At 40.8% G+C, this 20,687-nt stretch overlaps 1 protein-coding gene and 1 pseudogene across 3 annotated transcripts in view; one reads left to right on the top strand and one right to left on the bottom strand.

The window, feature by feature from the left end:
- The window catches only part of Ints4 (integrator complex subunit 4), a 122,943-nt gene that overhangs the window by 61,709 nt on the left and 40,547 nt on the right, over positions 1–20,687 (bottom strand). For all 3 annotated transcript variants that reach the window (XM_070034928.1, XM_070034929.1, XM_070034930.1), the window contains exons 7-10: positions 19,505–19,593; positions 17,891–18,011; positions 17,075–17,146; positions 14,545–14,719 (exon numbers count right to left, since the gene is read on the bottom strand). In XM_070034928.1, coding sequence (XP_069891029.1) covers positions 14,545–14,719; positions 17,075–17,146; positions 17,891–18,011; positions 19,505–19,593 — 457 coding nt within the window. The remainder of the gene's footprint in view (positions 1–14,544; positions 14,720–17,074; positions 17,147–17,890; positions 18,012–19,504; positions 19,594–20,687) is intronic.
- On the top strand, positions 1,004–1,566 carry LOC138836536 (dnaJ homolog subfamily A member 1-like; annotated as a pseudogene).

Raw genomic sequence — 20,687 nt, 5'->3', positions numbered from 1 at the left:
TAAGATTATAGATATGAATCATCGGTGATCAGCAACATGTGCTATATTGATTGGCAGTAAAGTAGGCAGTGCAAACCAGCATCATCACAAACACAAGAGTAATGAACTGTGCTGACATCATGATGGGTACAGCTCACTAACAGAAGTTTCTCAGCTCCACTGTAAACTTATGGGATACAATAACAATGTAGTCCATTGTGGGGCTTAACAATTACGTGGTGCATGAACATATATAAAGCAACAATATTCCAGACTTTGGACATTATATAATGAAAGACGTGATTCCTGAGAGATGAGAATTAGTAAGGTAAACTCTGTAATTATACCAGTTTAATGTTTAGAGAACTACCAGACTGCAGGTCTTCTTGACTTGAGAAGACAAAGCCAGGAGTGTAGAGAGGCCAATCTGGCTAGAATTCTTATGGCAAAGCATCAGAAAGAAGAGAAGTACATAGAAAGATAAAGTTTAGAAAACTGGCAGCAAGTTATACTTGGACCTCAGCTGAATTCTGATCTATGAGGAAACTAACACCTGGAATAGAACCACCCACAGGGATGAACAATCTCCAGAGCTCAGTTGGACATATAATAGTTTATTCAGATGAGTTTTGTTTCAATAGTACAGAAAAATAAATTCTAGATTAAATACTTTTGTTCTGCTTGACAAAGCTTAAAATTATGACCTGAGCAAACTGCATCCCAGAATGAGGCCCAAGAATATTTACAGGAATAAAACAATGGTCAGTATATTAAATAAAGTAAAATGCACAATGACTAACATCTAGTTAAAAACTACCAGGAAGCAGAACTTTCTAGAATGCTTGGTGAGAGGAGGAGGAGCAGTAGCTTCCCAAATCACACACAGCTATATACTCCTTCCTGCTCCCTCTCTGGCCGAGTCAACTTACCCACTATAAAAAGTGATACAAGAATCTCCTTAATATAATGCTATGGGAGTCAATCCTAATGCCACCCAGGAAGAACTAAAAAAGCTTACTTAGAAATGCACGTGGAATATCAAGGCCATGGGAAATGGATCAGTCCTACAGATAGATTATAAAAGCTGCAATGGAAAGAAAATAGTTTAGAAGAAGATTCTAGAAGCTCATAATGCAAAAGCATGGCCAACAGATAATAAGGAAGGAAGCCAAAAACCAGGATGAAGCCAGGAGATATTAACCCAATCATAGGTGATTCTATTCCAGGTCTTAATCAGAAAGACCACGTTGTTTTCACTAAGGAAAAGACTTTTTCACATACGTAGACATATGGCTTGTGGAAGCACTGAGTGACTCCCAAAAGCTAATATTCACTCTTGACAATAGAACTATAGCACTTGCCTTGACAACAGAACTGTAGTCCTCGCATCTCACCCAGGATAGACTGCTGGGAGTGGAAATGTCAAGTGTTTACTAAATGAAAACATATCAATTCACTGTCCACCATGTGAAAGGGTCATTTCACCATCAAGTTTAAAATAAGCTTCTCTGAAAATGGCTTTCTCTATCTTGATAAACTCTCTTTCTGGAAAAGCTCCTACCTGAGTACAAGAGACTGATAAAATGAATTCAGGTGGAACTGGTGACTGCTTCTTTCAGGGGAAGAATGGCTGTATTTTTTTTCCCCTAACTTATTTACACATAGGCCTTGCCTGTAATCCTGAAGCTAATCAGGAGGCCAAAATATAACAATTGAGGTTTGATGCCATCCCTTAAGACTTTTCTCTTTTTTTGGCGGGGGTTGGGGGGGGGGGGTAGGGGAGGAGCTTGAAGTCTGGGCCTGGGCACTATCCCTGAACTCTTAAGCTCAAGGGTTGCATTCTACCATTTGAGCCATAGCACCACTTCCGGTTTTCTGGTGGTTAATTGGATGTAAGAGTCTTACAGATTGTCCTGCCCAGGCTGGCTTTGAACTGTGATCCTCAGATCTCAGCCTCCAGAGTAGCTAGGATTACAGGCATGAGCCATCAACACCCAGCCCTGAAGACTCTTATCTCCACTTAACAAACAAAAAGTCAGAACTAGAAGTGTTGCTCAACTGGTAAAGCAAAAGATGTGATCGAAAAGGCCAATCAGGAGTTTGAAGTCCTGAGTTCAAGCCCTAGTACTAGCATATAAAAGAAAACTTGTCCTGGTTTCTCATCTCTTAGGACTATACTATAAGCCTTTGAGTAGTGACTTTCAGAACTTGGTAACCTAGAACTTACAGCACAGACCTATATATGAAGAACTAATTTGCATGTATGATAAAGAAAGGTGTTTCTCAGTTATATTATAGGCTTACTTGAAACCATTTGATTTATGCTACAAAGCAACTGTAATTTAATGTTGATAGTATAGAAAACTTGATGACAGCTTTATTTTTTTTGTCAGTCGTGGGGCTTGAACCCTGGGCCTGGGCACTGTCCCTCAGCTCTTCAGCTCAAGGCAAGCGCTCTACCACTTGAGCCACTTCCACTTTTCTGGTGGTTTATTGGAGTAACAGTCTCATGGACTTATCCTGCCCAGGCTGGCTTTGAACCATGATCCTCAGATCTCAGCTTCCTAAGTAGCTAGGATTATAGGCGTAAGCCACTGGCACCTGGCCTTGATGACAGCTTTCATAGTATATTAAAAGTTTAAAAGTTATCTAAGTTAGCTAAGTTAGCTACTAAGGAGGTTAAGAGTTAAGGATCACCATTTAAATCCAGACCATAAAAGTCCATGAGATGCATAAGTCTAATTAACCAGCAAAAAGCTGAAGCTATGGCTCAAGTGATAGAGCACAAGTCTTGAGGGAAAAAAAGGCATAGCACCCAAGTAGCACCCTGAGTTCAAACTTCCATTCTCATTCTCCCTCCCTCTCTCTTTCTCTCTATACACACACACACACACACACACACACACACACACACACACACACACACACACACACACACACACACACACACACACACACACACACACACACTTTTTTATATGTTCCTATGTTTAAATCTGGATATCCAAATATAAGCAATTTCTGAAATATGCATGTTCCTTATATGCTAATTACAAGCTAAATAATGTTGGGCATGGAGATATACACCTGTCATCACAGCATTGAGGACTCTAAGGCAGGAAGATCAGAAGTTCAATGCCAACCTGGGCTATTACATAGTAATACTGTCTTTAAAATAAATGAATACAAACTTAGAAATCACACAAATAAATAGACACAACAGAGAAGAAAAAATTGGGGGTTGGAGATTTAGCTCAAGTGGAAGAGCACTTGCCTGGCAAGTATAAGACCCTGAGTGCGGTCCACAGCTCTGGGGAAAAACAAAACAAAACAAAAACACTAAAAACTTGAATTTCTAAGGATTAAAAAGCTCAGCTGAGTCTGGCCTGATTGTACATGTGTCTAATAGTAGCACTTGGACACAGAGACAGGAAAAACACATGTAGCTTACATAGCCTACATAGATCTACATCTAGCCTAAATAAATCTCAACATTGATTTTTTTTTTTTTTTGGCTGGTCCTGGGACTTGAACTCTGGGCCTGGGGGGCTGTCCCTCAGCTTTTCAGCTCAAGGCTAGCGCTCTACCAGTTGAGCCATAGCACCACTTTCAGCTTTTTCTGCTTATGTGGTACTGAGGAATTGAACCCAGGGCCTCAGGCATACAAGGTAAGCACTTTATCACTGAGCCACCTTGCAGACCTCAACATTGATCTTAACTCAAAAAAGAGAAAAAAGAAAAAGAAAACTTTATCTGAAATAAAAAATACATTGAATGAGATGTAAACATCAGATTAGACACTGCAGAAGAAAAGTGTAAACTCAAACACAAAGCAAGAGTTACCACCCAAAATGAACCACAAAGGGAAAAAAAAACCTACAAGAAACAAAACACTGAAGGAAAAGTTCAGGACCTAAATGTATATGTGATTACAATAAGAAGGGCCATGAAACCAGAACAATATTTAAAGAATAGCTAAAAATTTTCCAAAATGCGATGATCCAAGAAGCACAACAAACTCTAAGCCTAAGAAACATGAAGAAAACTCCACCAAAGCATATTATAAAGAAGAAAACTTAGTATCACCTTTAGAGGAAAAAAAATAAGATCCATTATACAGAAAGTGGAACAGAGATAAAAATGACACCAAGTAGATGACAATACCTCCACATGTAATCCTAGCACTTTGGCAGGCAAAGATCAGAAAGATTATAGTTTAAGCTAGACTAGGCTAAAAGTTCGCAAGACCCCATCTCAACCAATAAAAAAAAAATCTGAACATGGTGGCATGAGCCTGTCATCCCAGTTATGCAGAAAGCATAAAAAGAAGAACTGTGGAGACTCTATTTAAAATGTAATTAAAGCGGGGCTGGGAAGGTGGCTCAGTGTTAGAGTGCTTGCCTTGCATGCCTGAGACCCTGGGTTTGATTCCTCAGCACCACATAAGCAAAAAGAAAAAAGCCAGAAGTGGCGCTGTGGCTCAAGTGGTAGAGTGCTAGCCTTGAGCTGAAGAGCTGAGGGACAGCGCCCAGGCCCAGAGTTCAGGCCCCACAACCGGACCCCTCCTCCCCCAAAAAAGTAATTAAAGCAAAATGGACTGGGGCATGCCTCAAGGGGTAGAGTGCTTTGCTAGCAATGGCAAGATGCTAAAAGAAAAAGAAAAAAAAATCAGAGAAGACACCAGGAAGTGAATGACCTCCCTCCCATGTTTAAGGATCAGCAGAATTAATATAGTGAAAATGGCCACACTGCCACAGGCAACCTACAAATTCAATGTAATACCCATCAAAATCTCAATGTCATTCTTGACCAATAAGGAAAACCATCAAAAAAAGTTCATATGCAACCACAAAAGGCCCCAAATAGGCAAAGAAAATCTAGTTTTAAAAAAAAAGCAATTCTGAAAGTATTACAATTACATACCTAAAACTTTACCAGAGAGCTATAACAAAAACAACTTGGTATTGGCACACCAATAGGCCTGAAGACCAGGAGACTATTAGAAAATCCAGAAATAAAATTCATTACTTACAGCCATCTGGTACTTGACAAGGAAGCCAAAACTTTACATTGGAATAAAGACAGCCTCCTCAACAAATGGTTTTGGGAAAACTGGACCCTTGTCTGGCACCTTGCACTAATATCAACTCAAAATGGATTATCTGGGCACCAGTGGCTCACACCTGTAATCCTAGCTACTCAACAGGCTGAGATCTGAGGATCACAGTTCAAAGCCAACCTGGGCAGGAAACCCTGTGAGACTCTTATAGGAAGTGGTACTGTAGCTCAAGTGATAGAGCACTAGCCTTGAGCTGAAGAGCTGAGGGACAGAGACCAGGCTTAAAGTTCAAGCCCTGTGACCAACACTCCCCCACCAAAAAAAAAAAAAAAAAAAAGGATCAAAGACCAACATTAGACCTGAAACTTTGAATTTACTACAGGAAAGAGTAGGAGAAACATTAGAACTTAATGGTGTAAAGCAGGGACTTTCTGAGTCCCAGAGGCTCAGCAAATTGGAGAATCAACAAATGGGATTGGAGGGGGGGACCAAGATGGCGACGGGGCAGTAGGGAAACGCCACAGCTCTCTCCAACCAAAAAGAGAGTTCGAGTTCCTACGCTTAATCTCCCCAAGAGACCTACAACAACAAAAAGACGAACACTCAGAGAAAAACCAGAGGCGGAGAATAACAAAAAAAGAAAGAGAGAAAAAGAAGAATTTCAAAACAGAGAAAAGCGAAGACCCCTCCCCCAACCTTTACTGGCCGCGCGGCAGTGCGCCAAGCCGCCGGCCAGCCGGCCCCGGCGGGGGCTGGGGGAGCCCCAGAGACACAGCAGAGACACAGGGGGCCGCTTTCAGAACATCAGGTACTGGTTTGCAGAACAGCAGATCGCCAGGAACAGAGAAACCTACCAGCCGGGAGTCTCCACGAGGATCCCACCCCCACCCCTCACTCTCCACCCGAGCAGAGAGGCTCCATCCCGCCAAAGCCGCTCGGCATCAGCAGAGTGACAAAAGGACCTGCCAGCAGACCACCCGGCCCGCCTGACCGCGATCGCAACGATCCAGCACTCTCCACCCGAGCAGAGAGGTTCCATCCCGCCAAAGCCGCTCGGCGCCAGCAGTGCAACAAAGGGTCCTGTCTGCAAACCACCTGCCCGCCCGATCACGATCGCAACGACCCGGCGGGGTCACTCGGGCCCCAGAGGTACCGAGAAGAAGCTGCCTGAGCGTGGACACTCTTGACCCGACAGCTTCGACAGAGGCAGAGACAGAAAAGAATCACACAGAGCCACCACCGCCCAACCCAGCCCGGATTGCAACAACAACTGACGACCTACACCACACAGAAACAACCAGCTCCAGGGTGAGTACCCCACAGGGGAAGTGTATCCCTCAAGGGAGACCAGAGCTGGAGGGAATCCCCAGACCCTGACCTAGACTCCCTACCCCAGCACCCGGACCACAGGACCCACTAAAACTGGGAACTGTTTGAGAGCTCCACCAGCCCGTGGAGCACACTCAGCTGGCCAGGCTAGAGCAAGAGCACCCCTGGAAGGGAGCTTAAATGCCCAAGCCAGGAACAGCGCCCCTGGGTCAAGACTACCAACAGTAGAAGAAATTCGAACTGTGTCCCCCAGGCTGCATAACCTAGGTGGTATACACATCAGCACAGGCCTAATGAGTGCGCTCCAGGCTGCATAACCTAGGTGGTATACACATCAGCACAGGCCTAACAAGCGCGCTCCAGGCTGGGGCCGGAACCAGGCCCGGGGATCCGGCGCCTGAACAACACAACCAACTCCTCCCAATTGAAGTAAAAAGCTGAGCATACGCCTCAACAGAGGGGAGAAAACCAGGAAACAACACTCCCCCGGGAAGCACGCCTGTGACAACAAAAGACCTGGAGGCCCAGGACAAGAGAAGCCCAAACCCCACCAAAACTCCACCCATATACCCTAGACTGAGAATTGGGCAACACAGGCTGCCAGCACCTGATAGTAAGCAGGAGCTCAGACTGTTAAGGCGGCTCAGCAATAGAGTGATAGTCTTGGATGTATGAGGCCCTGGATCTGATTCCTCAGCATCACAAAAGCAAAAAGGGTCAGAAGTGGTGCTGTGGCTCAAACGGTTGGGTGCCAGCCTTGAGCTGAAAAGCTGAGGGACAGCACCCAAACCTAGAGTTCAAGCCCACAACCAGCCCAAAACAAATAAACAAAAACACATCAGGAGCTCATAGCAGACTCCAGCATTTGGGAGAGTGCATCCAGAGCATCTGTTCTTCACAAGAGCACCCGTAGGAGCAAACACAAGCAGTCTAGGCTGCTCAACCCTTCCAAAGGCGGGAACTGCCAGCAATCTACAGCAGAGAGCTGAGAATCCTAAGTCAGAATAGCAGCTGGAAATAGGCTCCCAACAGAACCCAGATCAGGCACAGACTCTCTCTACCAATACAGAATCAGCAACCAAGCAAAGACAGACACACCAAAACAAAATTGAAGAGCAGTCTCCTGAACCTCCATGCGAAAATCACAGAGAAAAATCACAAGGTTTACTACCACCCAGGACAGCAAGCCCACCTCAAAAGCCAGCAGCCACACAGGGGAGAGCCCCAGTGGGAGCAAAGCAGGAATGGAAGACAAAGGCTACTTCCAAGGGTTGCTGGAGGCAATGACTCAAGAAATAAAGCGAGAAATTGATCAGAAATTGAAAGAGCACAAGGATGAACTATCCAAAGAGATACAGGGTATCAAACAAGAGATGCATGCAAAAATAGAAGCTGCACAAACCTCAGTAAGAAGTGAGATAAATGCCAAATTAGAGGTAATGCATACCTCATTGAGAGGTGAGATCAGTACTCTGAGAACCAACATTGAATCCATAAAGGGATCCATTTCCTCCATGCAAACCACAATAGAAGCCACTGTCAACAGAGTGAATGAAATGGAAGGTAGGGTGTCAGATACAGAAGACAGAATACACCAACTGGACCAAAAAGTGACAGATATGGAAAAAACACTCAAATTAAACCAAAGGGATATTCAAGAGCAAGCAGATAATGCTAAAAAATTTAACCTTCGCATAATTGGAGTGGACGAAGGTGAGGAATTCCAGAGCAAGGGAATGCAACACCTATTTAACAAGATAATCAATGAAAATTTTCCCCACCTCAAAAACGACCATCTTAACTACATCACAAAAGCTTATCGAACACCCAACAAGCAAGACCCCGGGAGAAACACTTCTAGACACATTATAGTAAAAATGATAGATCTGAATAATAAGGAAACAATCCTGCATGCAGCAAAAATGAAGAAGGAGCTATACTACAATGGGAAAAAATTAAGGATTACTGCAGATCTCTCCACACAAACAATGAATGCAAGAAAAGCCTGGGAAAGCACCATACGAGCCCTGAGAGCCAATAACTGCCAACCCAGACTGATCTACCCGGCAAAGCTAGCATTCACATTTGATGGAGAACTGAAAACTTTTAATAGCAAAGAAAAACTAAATGAATACATAAACATTAAGCCAGCATTACAAAGAATTCTAAGAGGGGGGACACAACCTGAAGAAAGCAGCCAGGAACTGGGGCCTGCCCCAAACAGGCGTTACTCAAAGTCTAACTGAGCAAGCACAGGAGGAAAGGAAAAAAGAAAAACTTAGGAAAACAGAATGGCAGGGACAACAATGCATCTCTCTATACTTTCTCTTAATATAAATGGGCTGAATTCGCCAATTAAAAGAAAACGAACTGAGGACGGGATAAGAAAACAAGACCCATCCATCTGTTGCCTTCAGGAGACCCACCTCTCAGCCAAACATACAAACAAACTCAGAGTGAAGGGGTGGAAAAGGATCTACCAATCAAATGCCCCCAGTAAGAAAGCAGGTGTAGCTATCCTGATATCTGACAAAATAAACTTTTCATTAAAATCAGTACAGAAAGACAAGGACGGACACTACATATTAATAAAGGGAACAATCCAAGAGGAGGATATAACCATCATCAACTTATATGCCCCAAATATTGGTGCACCCAGATATGTCAAACAAATGCTCTCAAACTTACAGAATAAAATAGATCCCAATACGATAATACTAGGAGACTTTAACACACCACTCTCACCAAAGGACAGGTCTACCAACCAGAGGATTGGCAAAGAAGCTACCGAATTAAGAGAGGCCATACTTCAAGCGGAATTAACTGACATCTACCGAGTATTTTACCCTAAAACAACACAGTACACATTCTTCTCAGCAGCTCACGGAACTTTCTCCAAAATAGACCATATCATAGTTCATGCAAGGAACTTAAGCAAATACAAAGGGATCGACATAATCCCCTGTATCCTATCTGACCACAGTGGAATCAAGCTAGCTCTCAATAACAAAGCATACCGCAGAAATTTCTCCAATACATGGAAATTGAACAGCACACTCCTTAACAATGCCTGGATAACAGAAGAGATCAGAGAAGAAATAAAGCATTTCCTACAATTCAATGAAAATGAAAACACCTCACAAAGAAACTTGTGGGACACAGCAAAAGCAGTCCTGAGGGGCAAATTTATTGCCCTCAGTGCCCACATCAAGAGAATGGAGACAGACCAAGTAAATAATCTCATGTTGCAATTAAAACAGCTAGAAAAACAGGAAAAAATGGGACCTAAAGCTACTAGAAGAAGCCAGATAACCAAATTAAAAGCAGAGATTAACCAATTAGAAAATCAGAAAACCATAACCAAAATAAACCAAACAAAAAGCTGGTTCTTTGAAAAAATAAACAAAATTGATGGCCCATTGGCTAGATTAATTAAAAAAAGAAGAGAGGAAACCCATATTAATAGGATTAGGGATGCCACGGGAAACATCACCACACGTACCCAAGATATCCAAACAATTCTAACAGACTACTTTCAAAAGCTATACTCTCTAAAGGAAGAAAATCGGGCAGAAATGGATGCATTTTTAGAGAAATACAAGTTGCCCAAACTGAGCAAAGAAGAAGTTAACCAATTAAATAAGCCAATATCCTATAATGAGATACAGGAAGCTATCAAAAGTCTTCCAACAAAAAAAAGCCCAGGACCAGATGGATTCACAGCAGAATTCTATAAGACCTTTAAACAAGAACTAATACCCATACTCCTCAAGCTCTTCAGAGAAACAGAGAAGGAAGGAGCTATCCCAAACTCATTCTACGAAGCCAATATCACACTCATCCCCAAACCAGGCAAAGACCCAACCAAAAAGGAGAATTACAGGCCAATCTCCTTGATGAACACAGATGCAAAGATCCTTAACAAGATTCTAGCTAACAGAATCCAGAAACACATAAAAAAAATAATTCATTATGACCAGGTAGGCTTCATCCCAGAGACACAGGGATGGTTTAACATACGTAAGTCAATAAATGTAATCCAACATATCAACAGAGCCAAGGTCAAGAATCACATGATTATCGCTACAGATGCAGAAAAGGCCTTTGACAAAATTCAACATTCATTCATGCTAAAAGCTCTGGAGAAAATAGGAATAGAAGGAACATTTCTAAAAACAATAAAAGCCATTTATGACAGACCAATAGCCAATATTATACTTAATGGGGAAAAGCTGCAACCAATTCTCCTAAAATCAGGAACAAGGCAAGGATGCCCACTGTCTCCACTCCTCTTCAATATAGTCCTAGAACCCTTAGCCAGGGCAATAAGGCAAGAAAAAGACATTAAAGGGATCCGCATAGGGAAAGAAGAAGTTAAACTATCCCTTTTTGCAGATGACATGATACTATACCTCCACGATCCCAAAAACTCCATCCCCAAACTCTTAGAAATCATAAATCACTTCGGCAAAATAGCAGGATACAAAATAAACCCACAAAAATCAGTTGCCTTCCTATACACTGATAATGTACAGGAAGAGAGGGAAATAAAGGGAGCAACCCCATTCACAATAACCTCCCGAAAAATAAAATATTTAGGAATTAACCTAACCAAAGATGTAAAAGAACTATTTAATGAGAACTATAAAAAGTTAAAGAAAGAAATTGCAGAAGACACTAGGAAATGGAAAGACCTCCCATGCTCCTGGATAGGCCGACTTAATATAGTAAAGATGGTAATACTTCCAAAACTAATATACAAATTCAACGCAATTCCTATTAAAATCCCAATGACGTACATCACTGAAATACAGAAAACAATCCAAAAATTCATATGGAACAACAAAAGACCTAGAATAGCCAAAACAATTCTAGGGGATAAAGACAATATGGGAGGGCTATCCATGCCGAACTTCAAACTCTACTACAGAGCTATAATAACAAAGACAGCATGGTACTGGCACAAAAACAGACCCGAAGACCAATGGAACAGAATAGAAGATCCAGAAATAAACCCACAGGCCTACAGCCAGCTGATATTCGACAAAGGAGCCAAAGACATACAATGGAAGAAACACAGCCTCTTCAACCGCTGGTGCTGGGAAAACTGGGCAGCCACATGCAGAAAACTAAAAGTGGACCCCAGCCTATCACCATGCACCAACATCAACTCAAAATGGATTAAAGACCTTAACATTAAACCTGAATCTCTGAAACTACTGCAGGACAGAGTAGGAGAGACACTTGAACTAATAGGCACAGGAAGGAACTTCCTGAACAGAGTCCCAGGGTCACAACAAATTGGAGAGAGACTCGACAAATGGGACTACCTTAAAATAAAAAGCTTCTGCACAGATAAAGCTATCGCAACCAAGCTAGAAAGACAACCAACTAATTGGGAAAAAATATTTACCAGCAATATATCAGACAAGGGGTTAACATCCTGTATATACAGGGAACTCAAGAAACTAATCCCTCCCAAACCCAACAAACCAATTACTAAATGGGCAAGGGAACTAAAGAGGGACTTCTCAAATGAAGAAATAAAAATGGCAAAGAAACACATGAGGAAATGTTCATCATCCCTGGTGGTGAAGGAAATGCAAATAAAGACAACCCTGAGATACCACCTTACCCCAGTCAGAATGTCCCACATCCACAAATCAGCCAACGACAAATGCTGGAGGGGATGTGGAGAACGAGGAACGCTATTACACTGCTGGTGGGAATGTACACTCATACAACCACTTTGGAAAGCAGTCTGGAGGGTCCTTAGAAAGCTAAAGATTGACCTCCCTTACGACCCAGTCATACCACTTCTAGGCATCTACCCTGAACAACAGGAACCAATATACAAGGACACGTGCACCTCCATGTTTATTGCAGCACTGTTCGCAATAGCTAGGATATGGAAACAACCTAGATGCCCCACCACAGATGAATGGATCCAAAAATTGTGGTATCTATACACAATGGAATATTATGCAGCCATTAGAAATGACAAAATAATGGCATTTGCAGGGAAATGGATGGAGCTAGAAGGAATCATGTTGAGCGAGGTAAGCCAAGAACGAAGAGACAAACAGTACATGGTCTCCCTGATAAGTGGATGATATTAGGTGATATGACAAAACTAACAGGACTTAAAAAACAAAGAACTCCCACTCATCTGGTTGAACCACTACCAAATATCCCCATGCTGCGGATCACATATATGGTATATAACATGTGAGCACCGTTATATATTACAGACTGTGATAGACAATTTGCTCCAGGAAAGTTAGAATGAACTTGTGACTTTAAATGAGCATCATTATTCCACAATACTGTGAATTTCCGGAAATTAAGTAATCACTTAATCACAATCAAAAAAAAAAAAAAAAAAAGAACCTTGGGGAAGGGAGGGAGGGAGGGGATGGTAGGGGGAAAACAATGGAGGGGGTAACAATGTTCAAGAGGAAGTGTACTCATTACCTCACTCATGTAACTGTAACCCTCTGTATAGTATCTTTACAATAAAAAAATTAAAAAAAAAACAAAAAACAAAAAACAAAAAAACAAATGGGATTGCATCAAACTAAAAAGTTTCTGTACGACAAAAGACACAGTTACTAAAGAAGTTACCAGAAGGCAATGTAAAGATTCCTCAAAAACACTAAACTTAGAACTGCTCTCTGAACTGGTGACAACACTCTTGGATATCTATCCAGGACATTACACAAGTCAGAATTCAGTAAAGACACTTGCACATCTATATAAAATTCTGCACTAGTCACAACAGCCAATTTACGGAAACAGTCCAGGTGCCCTACAATGAATAAGTGGATCAGAAAATGTGATACATATATACAACAGAATTTTACTTGTTTGTCAGAAAGAGTATTATGTCATTTGCAAGGAAATGGATGGACCTAGAACAAATCCTGTTAAGTGAAGTTAGGCTCAGAGAGACAAACAGTGCATATTTTTTCTCACATGTAGAAATTAGATGTAAAATACAAATATACATAGTAATATATACAGGGTCATATGTATAGACACACAAATTGATAAGGGATGGAATATGTAGGGGAAAAGTTAAATAGTGTAACTCCTCTGGATTAATGAACCATTTAACAAAACGCATACCAGGAAGCTAAAATATATTCTTGGTCAGGGGGAGAGAAATGAAGGGGTACACACAAATGGAGAGACAAAGGCTGAGAAAATGTAACCTGAGAGTAGGATGGAAGGGCGAAAGATAGAAGGGGTAACATGGATCAAGATACATTGTACTTGTAACCTGACTTATGGAATTAAAACACTTTTGTACAACTACTCTATATAAGTCAAAAAACTAACTAAAAGAAAAAGAATAGACTTTTTGACAGAAAACTACAAAACAACATCTTTAGAAGACTGCTGAGAAAGGCCTACTGATATAAAAATATCTTTTAAAAATAAAGGTGTGCTGGGCACAGGTGGCTCATGCTTATAATGCTAGCTACTCAGGAAGATGACATCTGAGAATCACTGTTCAAAGCCAACCAGGCAGGAAAGTTTGTGAGACTCTTACCTCTAATTAACCACCCAAAAGCCAAAAAGTAGATCTGTGGCTCAAGTGGTGGAATGCTAACTTTGAGCAAAAAGGCTCAAGGACAGTACCCAGACCCTGAGTTAAAGCCTCAGAACCAGTATTAAAAAATGCTAATAAAAGTTAAAGAAAAGCCTTTATCAGGACTGAGGTGTTGCTCAAGAGGAAGAGCATTTGCCTAGCAAATGCTACAAATTCTCATTACTACAAATAAGTAAGTAAATTAATAAATCCTTATTCTTCGTATAAAGGTTTGCTTGTCAGATACATCTGGGTTTAAATGTTGCTGACCATTTCTTAATATAGAGTGACTGAGTTATTATTTTTAATGAATTGTTTACTATAAATAAGTCATCTTATGTCAATTCTTTATGTCTATAGAACCTCATTTAATTCTCAACTCAAAGACACTTATTGATATTCCCATTTTATGAAAACACTAGAATATTAAGCCTGCTCTAAACCTCTTTCATACAGAATACTGGGAGGACTACATGAAACAATGTACATTTAGCACCTTATCCAGTGCCTCACACAGAGCAACCACTACACATTGGTACACAGGTCAGTACACAGGTACTGACTATTGTAGGGTCACACTTACCATACATCTCATCTTCCAGCCCATGAACAAAGGCTCCACAAGCTCCAGACTCGATCAAATTCACAGCCCCTGTATCTATTTCTTCCTTGGGAGCATCATCTCCCCATTTCCTGCCACTGGAAAATTCTCCTGAACTGTAAAGTTCCTTGGCACGTTCATGTGCAGTACGTTTCCTCTGCAGAAGACAACAATTAACACTTACAGGAGACTCTTAAGGGACCATTAAAAATAAAACTGCTGGGGCTGGGAAGGTGGCTCAGTGGTAGAGTGCTTGCCTTGCATACACGAAGACCTAGGTTCGATTCCTCAGGGCCATATAAGCAGAAAAAGCTGGAAGTGGCACTGTGACTCAAGTGATAGAGCGATAGCTTTGAGCTGAAGAGCTGAAGGATAGCGCCCAGGCCCAGAGTTCAGGCCCCACAACCAGGGGAAAAAAAAAAAAAAAAAACTGCTCTCTGAGAGAACTCAAAGTTCAGAGCAGAAAAATGCAAATTCAACTTAAAATGAGACCAAAGGTGGTGATATTTGTCATCACTATATAGGAGAGGGAGAACAAAGAAACAAACAGTGGCAATGTATTTCCAGTATCTTGGGTAGACAACACATCCACTCTAGGAAACAAGTTGTTCAGTCTCATTAAAATCAAAGCCTTTCCTGTACATATCCATGTTTTTGTTGTTCTTTTTTGTTGTTTTGTCTATTTGAGCAACACTTCACCAAATAACCCTAATAAGGTTCACCTTCACAGATTACAAAGAGGGAATATAACAGCTAGCAAAAGTAAATATACTTGACATTTATGATTTTTATCATAAAAACAAACTAGACCTCTGCTTCTGAGAACAGCTTTTAATGCATCTTTTCAGTATGAATCCGTAACTCTTTGACAATTAGCTCAGAAGCACTAAGGAAATGTAGAACCTGAGGAAAGAAGGTTTTGAGTCTCATCCAGTAATAAAGCCTGGACCTTGAGCATTCCCATTTATCTATTAACTAAGAATGTTTCCTTCTCTACACTTCTGCCATGCCATATCAAAAAAAATATTTAAGTACCAATCTCAAGTCAAATCAATGCCCTGTAGGAAAGCTATAGGAAAATGTTTCATATAGCATAAATACCAACTCCAAAACCATCCTGAAATTTTTAGTTTATGGGAAAATTCCAAGAAAAAAAGGGCTAATATGTATGAATGACATTCTTTATGTGATTTAAAGTAGAAAAATCAGAACTCAAGTTGCTAAAATAGTGAAAAAGATAAAAAGATGGTACAACTACTAAACAAAGTACCATAAACTTGTAAAAATGCCAAGTATGACGTTGGCAATAGAAAAATGTATAATATGGTTAGGTGCCAGTAACTCATGCCTATAATCCCAACTACTGAGGAGGCTAGGATCTGAGGATCACAGTTCAGATCCAACTCAGGCAGGAAAATCAAGAGTATCATCTCCAATTAATGAGCAAAACGCTAGATTGATAGCATCATTCAAGTGGTACAGTACTACAGTACCAACCATAAATAAAAAAGCTGAGCAAAACCACAAGACAGAGTTCAGCCCTAGTATCAGCACGAAAGGAAGGAAGGAAGGAAGGAAGGAAGGCAGGCAGAAAGAAAGAAAGAAAACAAAAGCCCATAATATAGAGAAAAACCTAAGTGGACTACAAAATTGCTTGCATAGAAAGATTCAATGTTTAAAGCATGCAGAAGAAACACAACTGGGAAAAATATGCCAAGGTCACTAAAGTTGTTGTTAGGATAGGAACTGTAAGTAAGCTGCTTTTCCCTTTTCCTCTGTTTATTTAAGACTGCAATTCCATTCTGACTTTTATAGCTAAAAACTAAGGTAATGATAGTAAATGTCCATCATAGCATTTTTCAGAGTCATATTTGATTCAGTAACCACATTAAAGAACTATCACAGTTAAAACCGGTGGCTTCCATGGAGGCATCTCTTTTACTCTTCAGAGAAAGGGTTTTCTCAACTCTTCCAGAGGAAAGGGGGAAAGCAGGAGTTTTTTTGCTTTATTTTGTTTTTTTTATTTTCAGTCATGGGCCTGAACTCTGGGCCTGGGCGCTGCCCCTCAGCTCTTCAGCTCAAGGCTAGTGTTCTACCACTTGAGCCATAGCGCCACTCCTGGCCTTTTCTGCTTATGTGGTGCTGAGGAATCAAACCCAGGGCCTCATGTGTGCAAAGCAAGCACTCTACCATTGAGCCACCTTCCCAGCCCAAAGCAGGAGTTGTAAGGTGTCACACTATAACACAAAACAAGACTAGGCCAGACTTTCAGAGTTTCTAACAAATACTAAGTTAATCTTGCTGCTTCTTTGCAAAATACAACCTACGCAAAGTATTTCATTACAACACAAAATTTAATGAAGTAGCTTGTAATTTGGTTCAAGTTACTAAGATTTTTAACTTATAGTCTAGTAACCCTACATTAATTTATGCATAAACTGCTAAATTAAATCAACTCAGCATACAGCTATACTAACATTTATTACAGAAACCAACAAAGAATTCAAGTTACCCTCAGGTCTGACATCAGCTTCTTATCAAGGGTCTGCTCCAAGAAATGAGAACTGACTTGTTCCATAGAGCCCTGAAAAGGAGCATAGTAAACAACTTTTATGACTTGAAAGTTTTATTATTCAAAGTTTGCAATCAATTTAAATGCATAAAGAAAACATTATTTTTTTATGTTTTGTTTTTTTTCATGCCAGTCCTGGAGCCTGAACTCAGGGCCTGGGCTAGTAGTAGTTTTCTGGTGGTTAAGTGTAGGTAAGAGTCCCATGGACTTTCCTGCCTGGGCTGGCTTCAAACCATAATCCTCAGATCTCAGCTTCCTGAATAGCTAGAATTACAAGTGTGAGCCACTAGCACCCAGTGACACTATTCTTAAGCCAGGTATGGTGATAGATGGCTATAGTTCCAGAATTTGGTAGGATGAGGTAAGAAGATCAATTTGAGGCAAGCTTAAGCTACCTGGTATATGCTGCTTAATCAAAATAAAAGGTGTCAGATGCCTGTGCCTTATGCCTGTAATCCGAGCTACTTGTGAGCTTGAGGATCAAGACCAGCACAGCAGAGATAATCAAGTTACCTCCTTCTCAACCAATAGCTGTCTGCCATGGAACCCGCCTGTTATCCTAGCTAAGAGAAACTTAAAATTGGTGGGTCACAGTCCAGGCACATTCCTGTTTAGGGACATGAGTCAAGATTCCATCTCAAAAATAACTAGCATTCAAAAGGGCTAGAGATGTAGCTCACTGTACCTAGCAAGTGCACGGCCCTGAGTTCAAACCTTGGTACCACCATCAAAAGGGGTGGGGAAAGAGTAACTTACCAATAGCTTTGCAGCTTGAACACGAACTACCCAAGAGCCATCGCTGACCATGTGACAAATTTTTCCAAATGCATCATCAACTAAGCGAATCTCTTCATTAGAAGAAGGGATTGGAACAATGCTAAATTAAAAGTGAAGAAACCACATATGACAAATATGAGTTTAATAAACTCAAAATGACTAATGAAAACTGGTGTACAAGGAAATTATAATTAAATAGATCAGATCCTAAGACGATAAAACACATTTCAGTGTAAACAAATCTGGGACTAGGACCCAATTGTTTCAGCTGCATGACAAATTTTCAGTGTCTTCAGTGAATGTATGTAATCCATCAAAGATACATCAATAAGTCAAAACCTCGAACCTAGAAGTATAGCTCAGTGGTAAAGCACATACTAGTTCTCGGTTCAGTTCCTAGCACAAAGAAATAAACAAGGAGGGAGGGAAGTAGGAAAACATTAGCAATGACAGAGTATTTTATAGTCTTAAGTTTATTATCTCCTATAATTGAACTATTATAAATATAAAAGACCTCAGAATAATATAAAACGTAATTGCAAATCTGCTTTGAAAAAAAGCAATTTTGAATTATTGTGCTAAAAATAAAACCTATAAATGGAGTCTATTCCTCTAGGTTAACTCATTCTGGCTTTTCGCTTCTGGAAGATAGTTAATGGAAAAGAAACAGCTATCTTTTTTTCCCCATAAGAGGAGCCTATCTACCAATAGATAAATATTTATATTATAATAGAGTCACCAAGAACCAACAATTTAATTTATTTTTATTTATTTATTTTTTTTTGTCGGTAGTGGGGCTTGAACTCTGGGCTTGGGCACTACCCCTCAGCTCTTCACCTCAAGGCAAACACTCTACTGCTTGAGCCACAGCGCCACTTCTGGTTTTCTAGTGGTTTTATTGGAGATAAGAGTCTCACGGAGTTTCCTGCCCGGGCTGGCTTTGAACCACAATCCTCAAATCTCAGCCTCCTGAGTAGCTAGGATTACAGCCGTGAGCCACCAGCACCCGGCTTGTAAAAATGTTTTTAAGCAAGGAAACCCTATAGAAGGGATCATTATTCTGAAATTGACTTAGTTATCTGTTATATGGCCCAAATCAAACTAAACTAAACTAAAATGGGTCCTGAACAATATTAATGACTAAGAAAAAAAAAAAGTGCTGAAAAATTCTAATAAAAAACAGCCCTAGTCGGATACTAGTGGCTCATGCCTGTAATCCTAGTTAGTAAGGAGGCTGAGATCTAAGGATTATGGTTGAAAGCCAGCCCGGGCAGGAAAATCCGTGAGACTCTTACCTCCAAAAAGAACACCAGAAAACCAGAAGTGGCAGTGTGGCTCAAGTGGTAGATGCTTGGCTTGAGCTGAAGAGTTCAGGACCAGTGCTCAGGCCCAGAGTTCAAGCGCCACAACCAACGAAAAAAAAAAAAAATGTCCAAGCGTTCTGATTGTCGGGTACTCTGCACTCTCTGTATTACACACCATCTTCCAAAAATTTACCCAAAACCTTCCTTTTCTAGAAGTAGCTTTTAGTGTGGTGGAATGAAAGAAAAATGGGTTAGCAATGACTAAAAGTTGGTTTATAACCACACTGACCTTTCAGGATACAGCTGACTGATAACCCAGATGAGCTGGACAGCAGCACTGCGCACTTGCTCATAGTCATCAGCGAGCAATTTACAGGCCTGCAAAGAATGATTCAAAAGTCTATTAGTTCTATGTCCTCCAAAATAATAGAAAGACAAAGACAGGGGTTCAAAATAGAGAGGGTATCTGGATAAGAATGTCAACCAAAATACTCTGAGAAGCTGGATACTGGTGGCTCATGCCTGTTAATACTAGCTACTCAGGAGACTGAGATCTGAGGATCATGGTTGGAAGCCAGCCCAGGCAGCAAAGTCCATGAGACCCTTATCCCCAATAAACTACTCAGACAAGGCCAGAAGTGGTGTTGTGGCTCAAGTGGTAGAGTTTAGCCTTGAGCACTAAAAGTCGCAGGGACATTGCCCAGGCCCTGACTGAGTTCAAGCCCCAGGATGGGCAAAGTAAAACAAAAAACTCCACAGTGCTGCTCTCTCATGCTCAAACACCCAACACAACATGTTTCCCCTGTCTGTGAAACCAAAGTACACATTTCTGTTCACTATGACCTGAAATCCCTGAACTCATTTCAACCTACTCACTCTTCCTGGATATTTTTCAACACATACCTTCTGGATATTGATGGCTCATGACACCCTTCTTCGACTTAGATTTCTCTGTGCTCAAGACCTTCATAACTAATAGTATGGCCTGGAGCTTCATTGGTATCCCACCAATCTTTCAATATAACATAACCAAAACTGAAGTCAGTACAGATCCCAATTTTAAAACCCTCACTCTCACTCCATCTCCATTACTGTTAGGCCCTAGAGATTACTGCTTCCCTATATTACTGACATTTTTATGCCACTGAACACGTGAATAAGCTATCTTTCTTCTGACTCCTACTTCTCCATATTTCCTTTAGCTATTTTGCTTAGCACATAGTATTCCTTTAGGGAAACAAAAATACAAGCACTCTGTACTCATTCTACTTCATCTTGTAACAGAATAAATTTGGTTTACACATAAAAAAAGCAGCTTGACAAGTAAACTCCCCTGAAAGAAAAGGTACTATTAATAAAGTAGCAAACTCTGATCTCTTGGTATAGATTTAGATTACCTACTAGTAGATTCATTTAATTATATTCCAAAATAAATACCACCCTCTAAGGCCTTTAAAGGGTTAGGCTGTCAA

The sequence above is a fragment of the Dipodomys merriami genome, unplaced genomic scaffold (assembly GCF_024711535.1).
Source record: "Dipodomys merriami isolate MVZ:Mamm:240054 unplaced genomic scaffold, mDipMer1.0.p SCAF_25, whole genome shotgun sequence".
NCBI lineage: Eukaryota > Metazoa > Chordata > Mammalia > Rodentia > Heteromyidae > Dipodomys > Dipodomys merriami.
The sequence above is the reverse complement of the archived record's forward strand: the minus strand, read 5'-3'. Positions and strand labels throughout refer to the sequence as shown.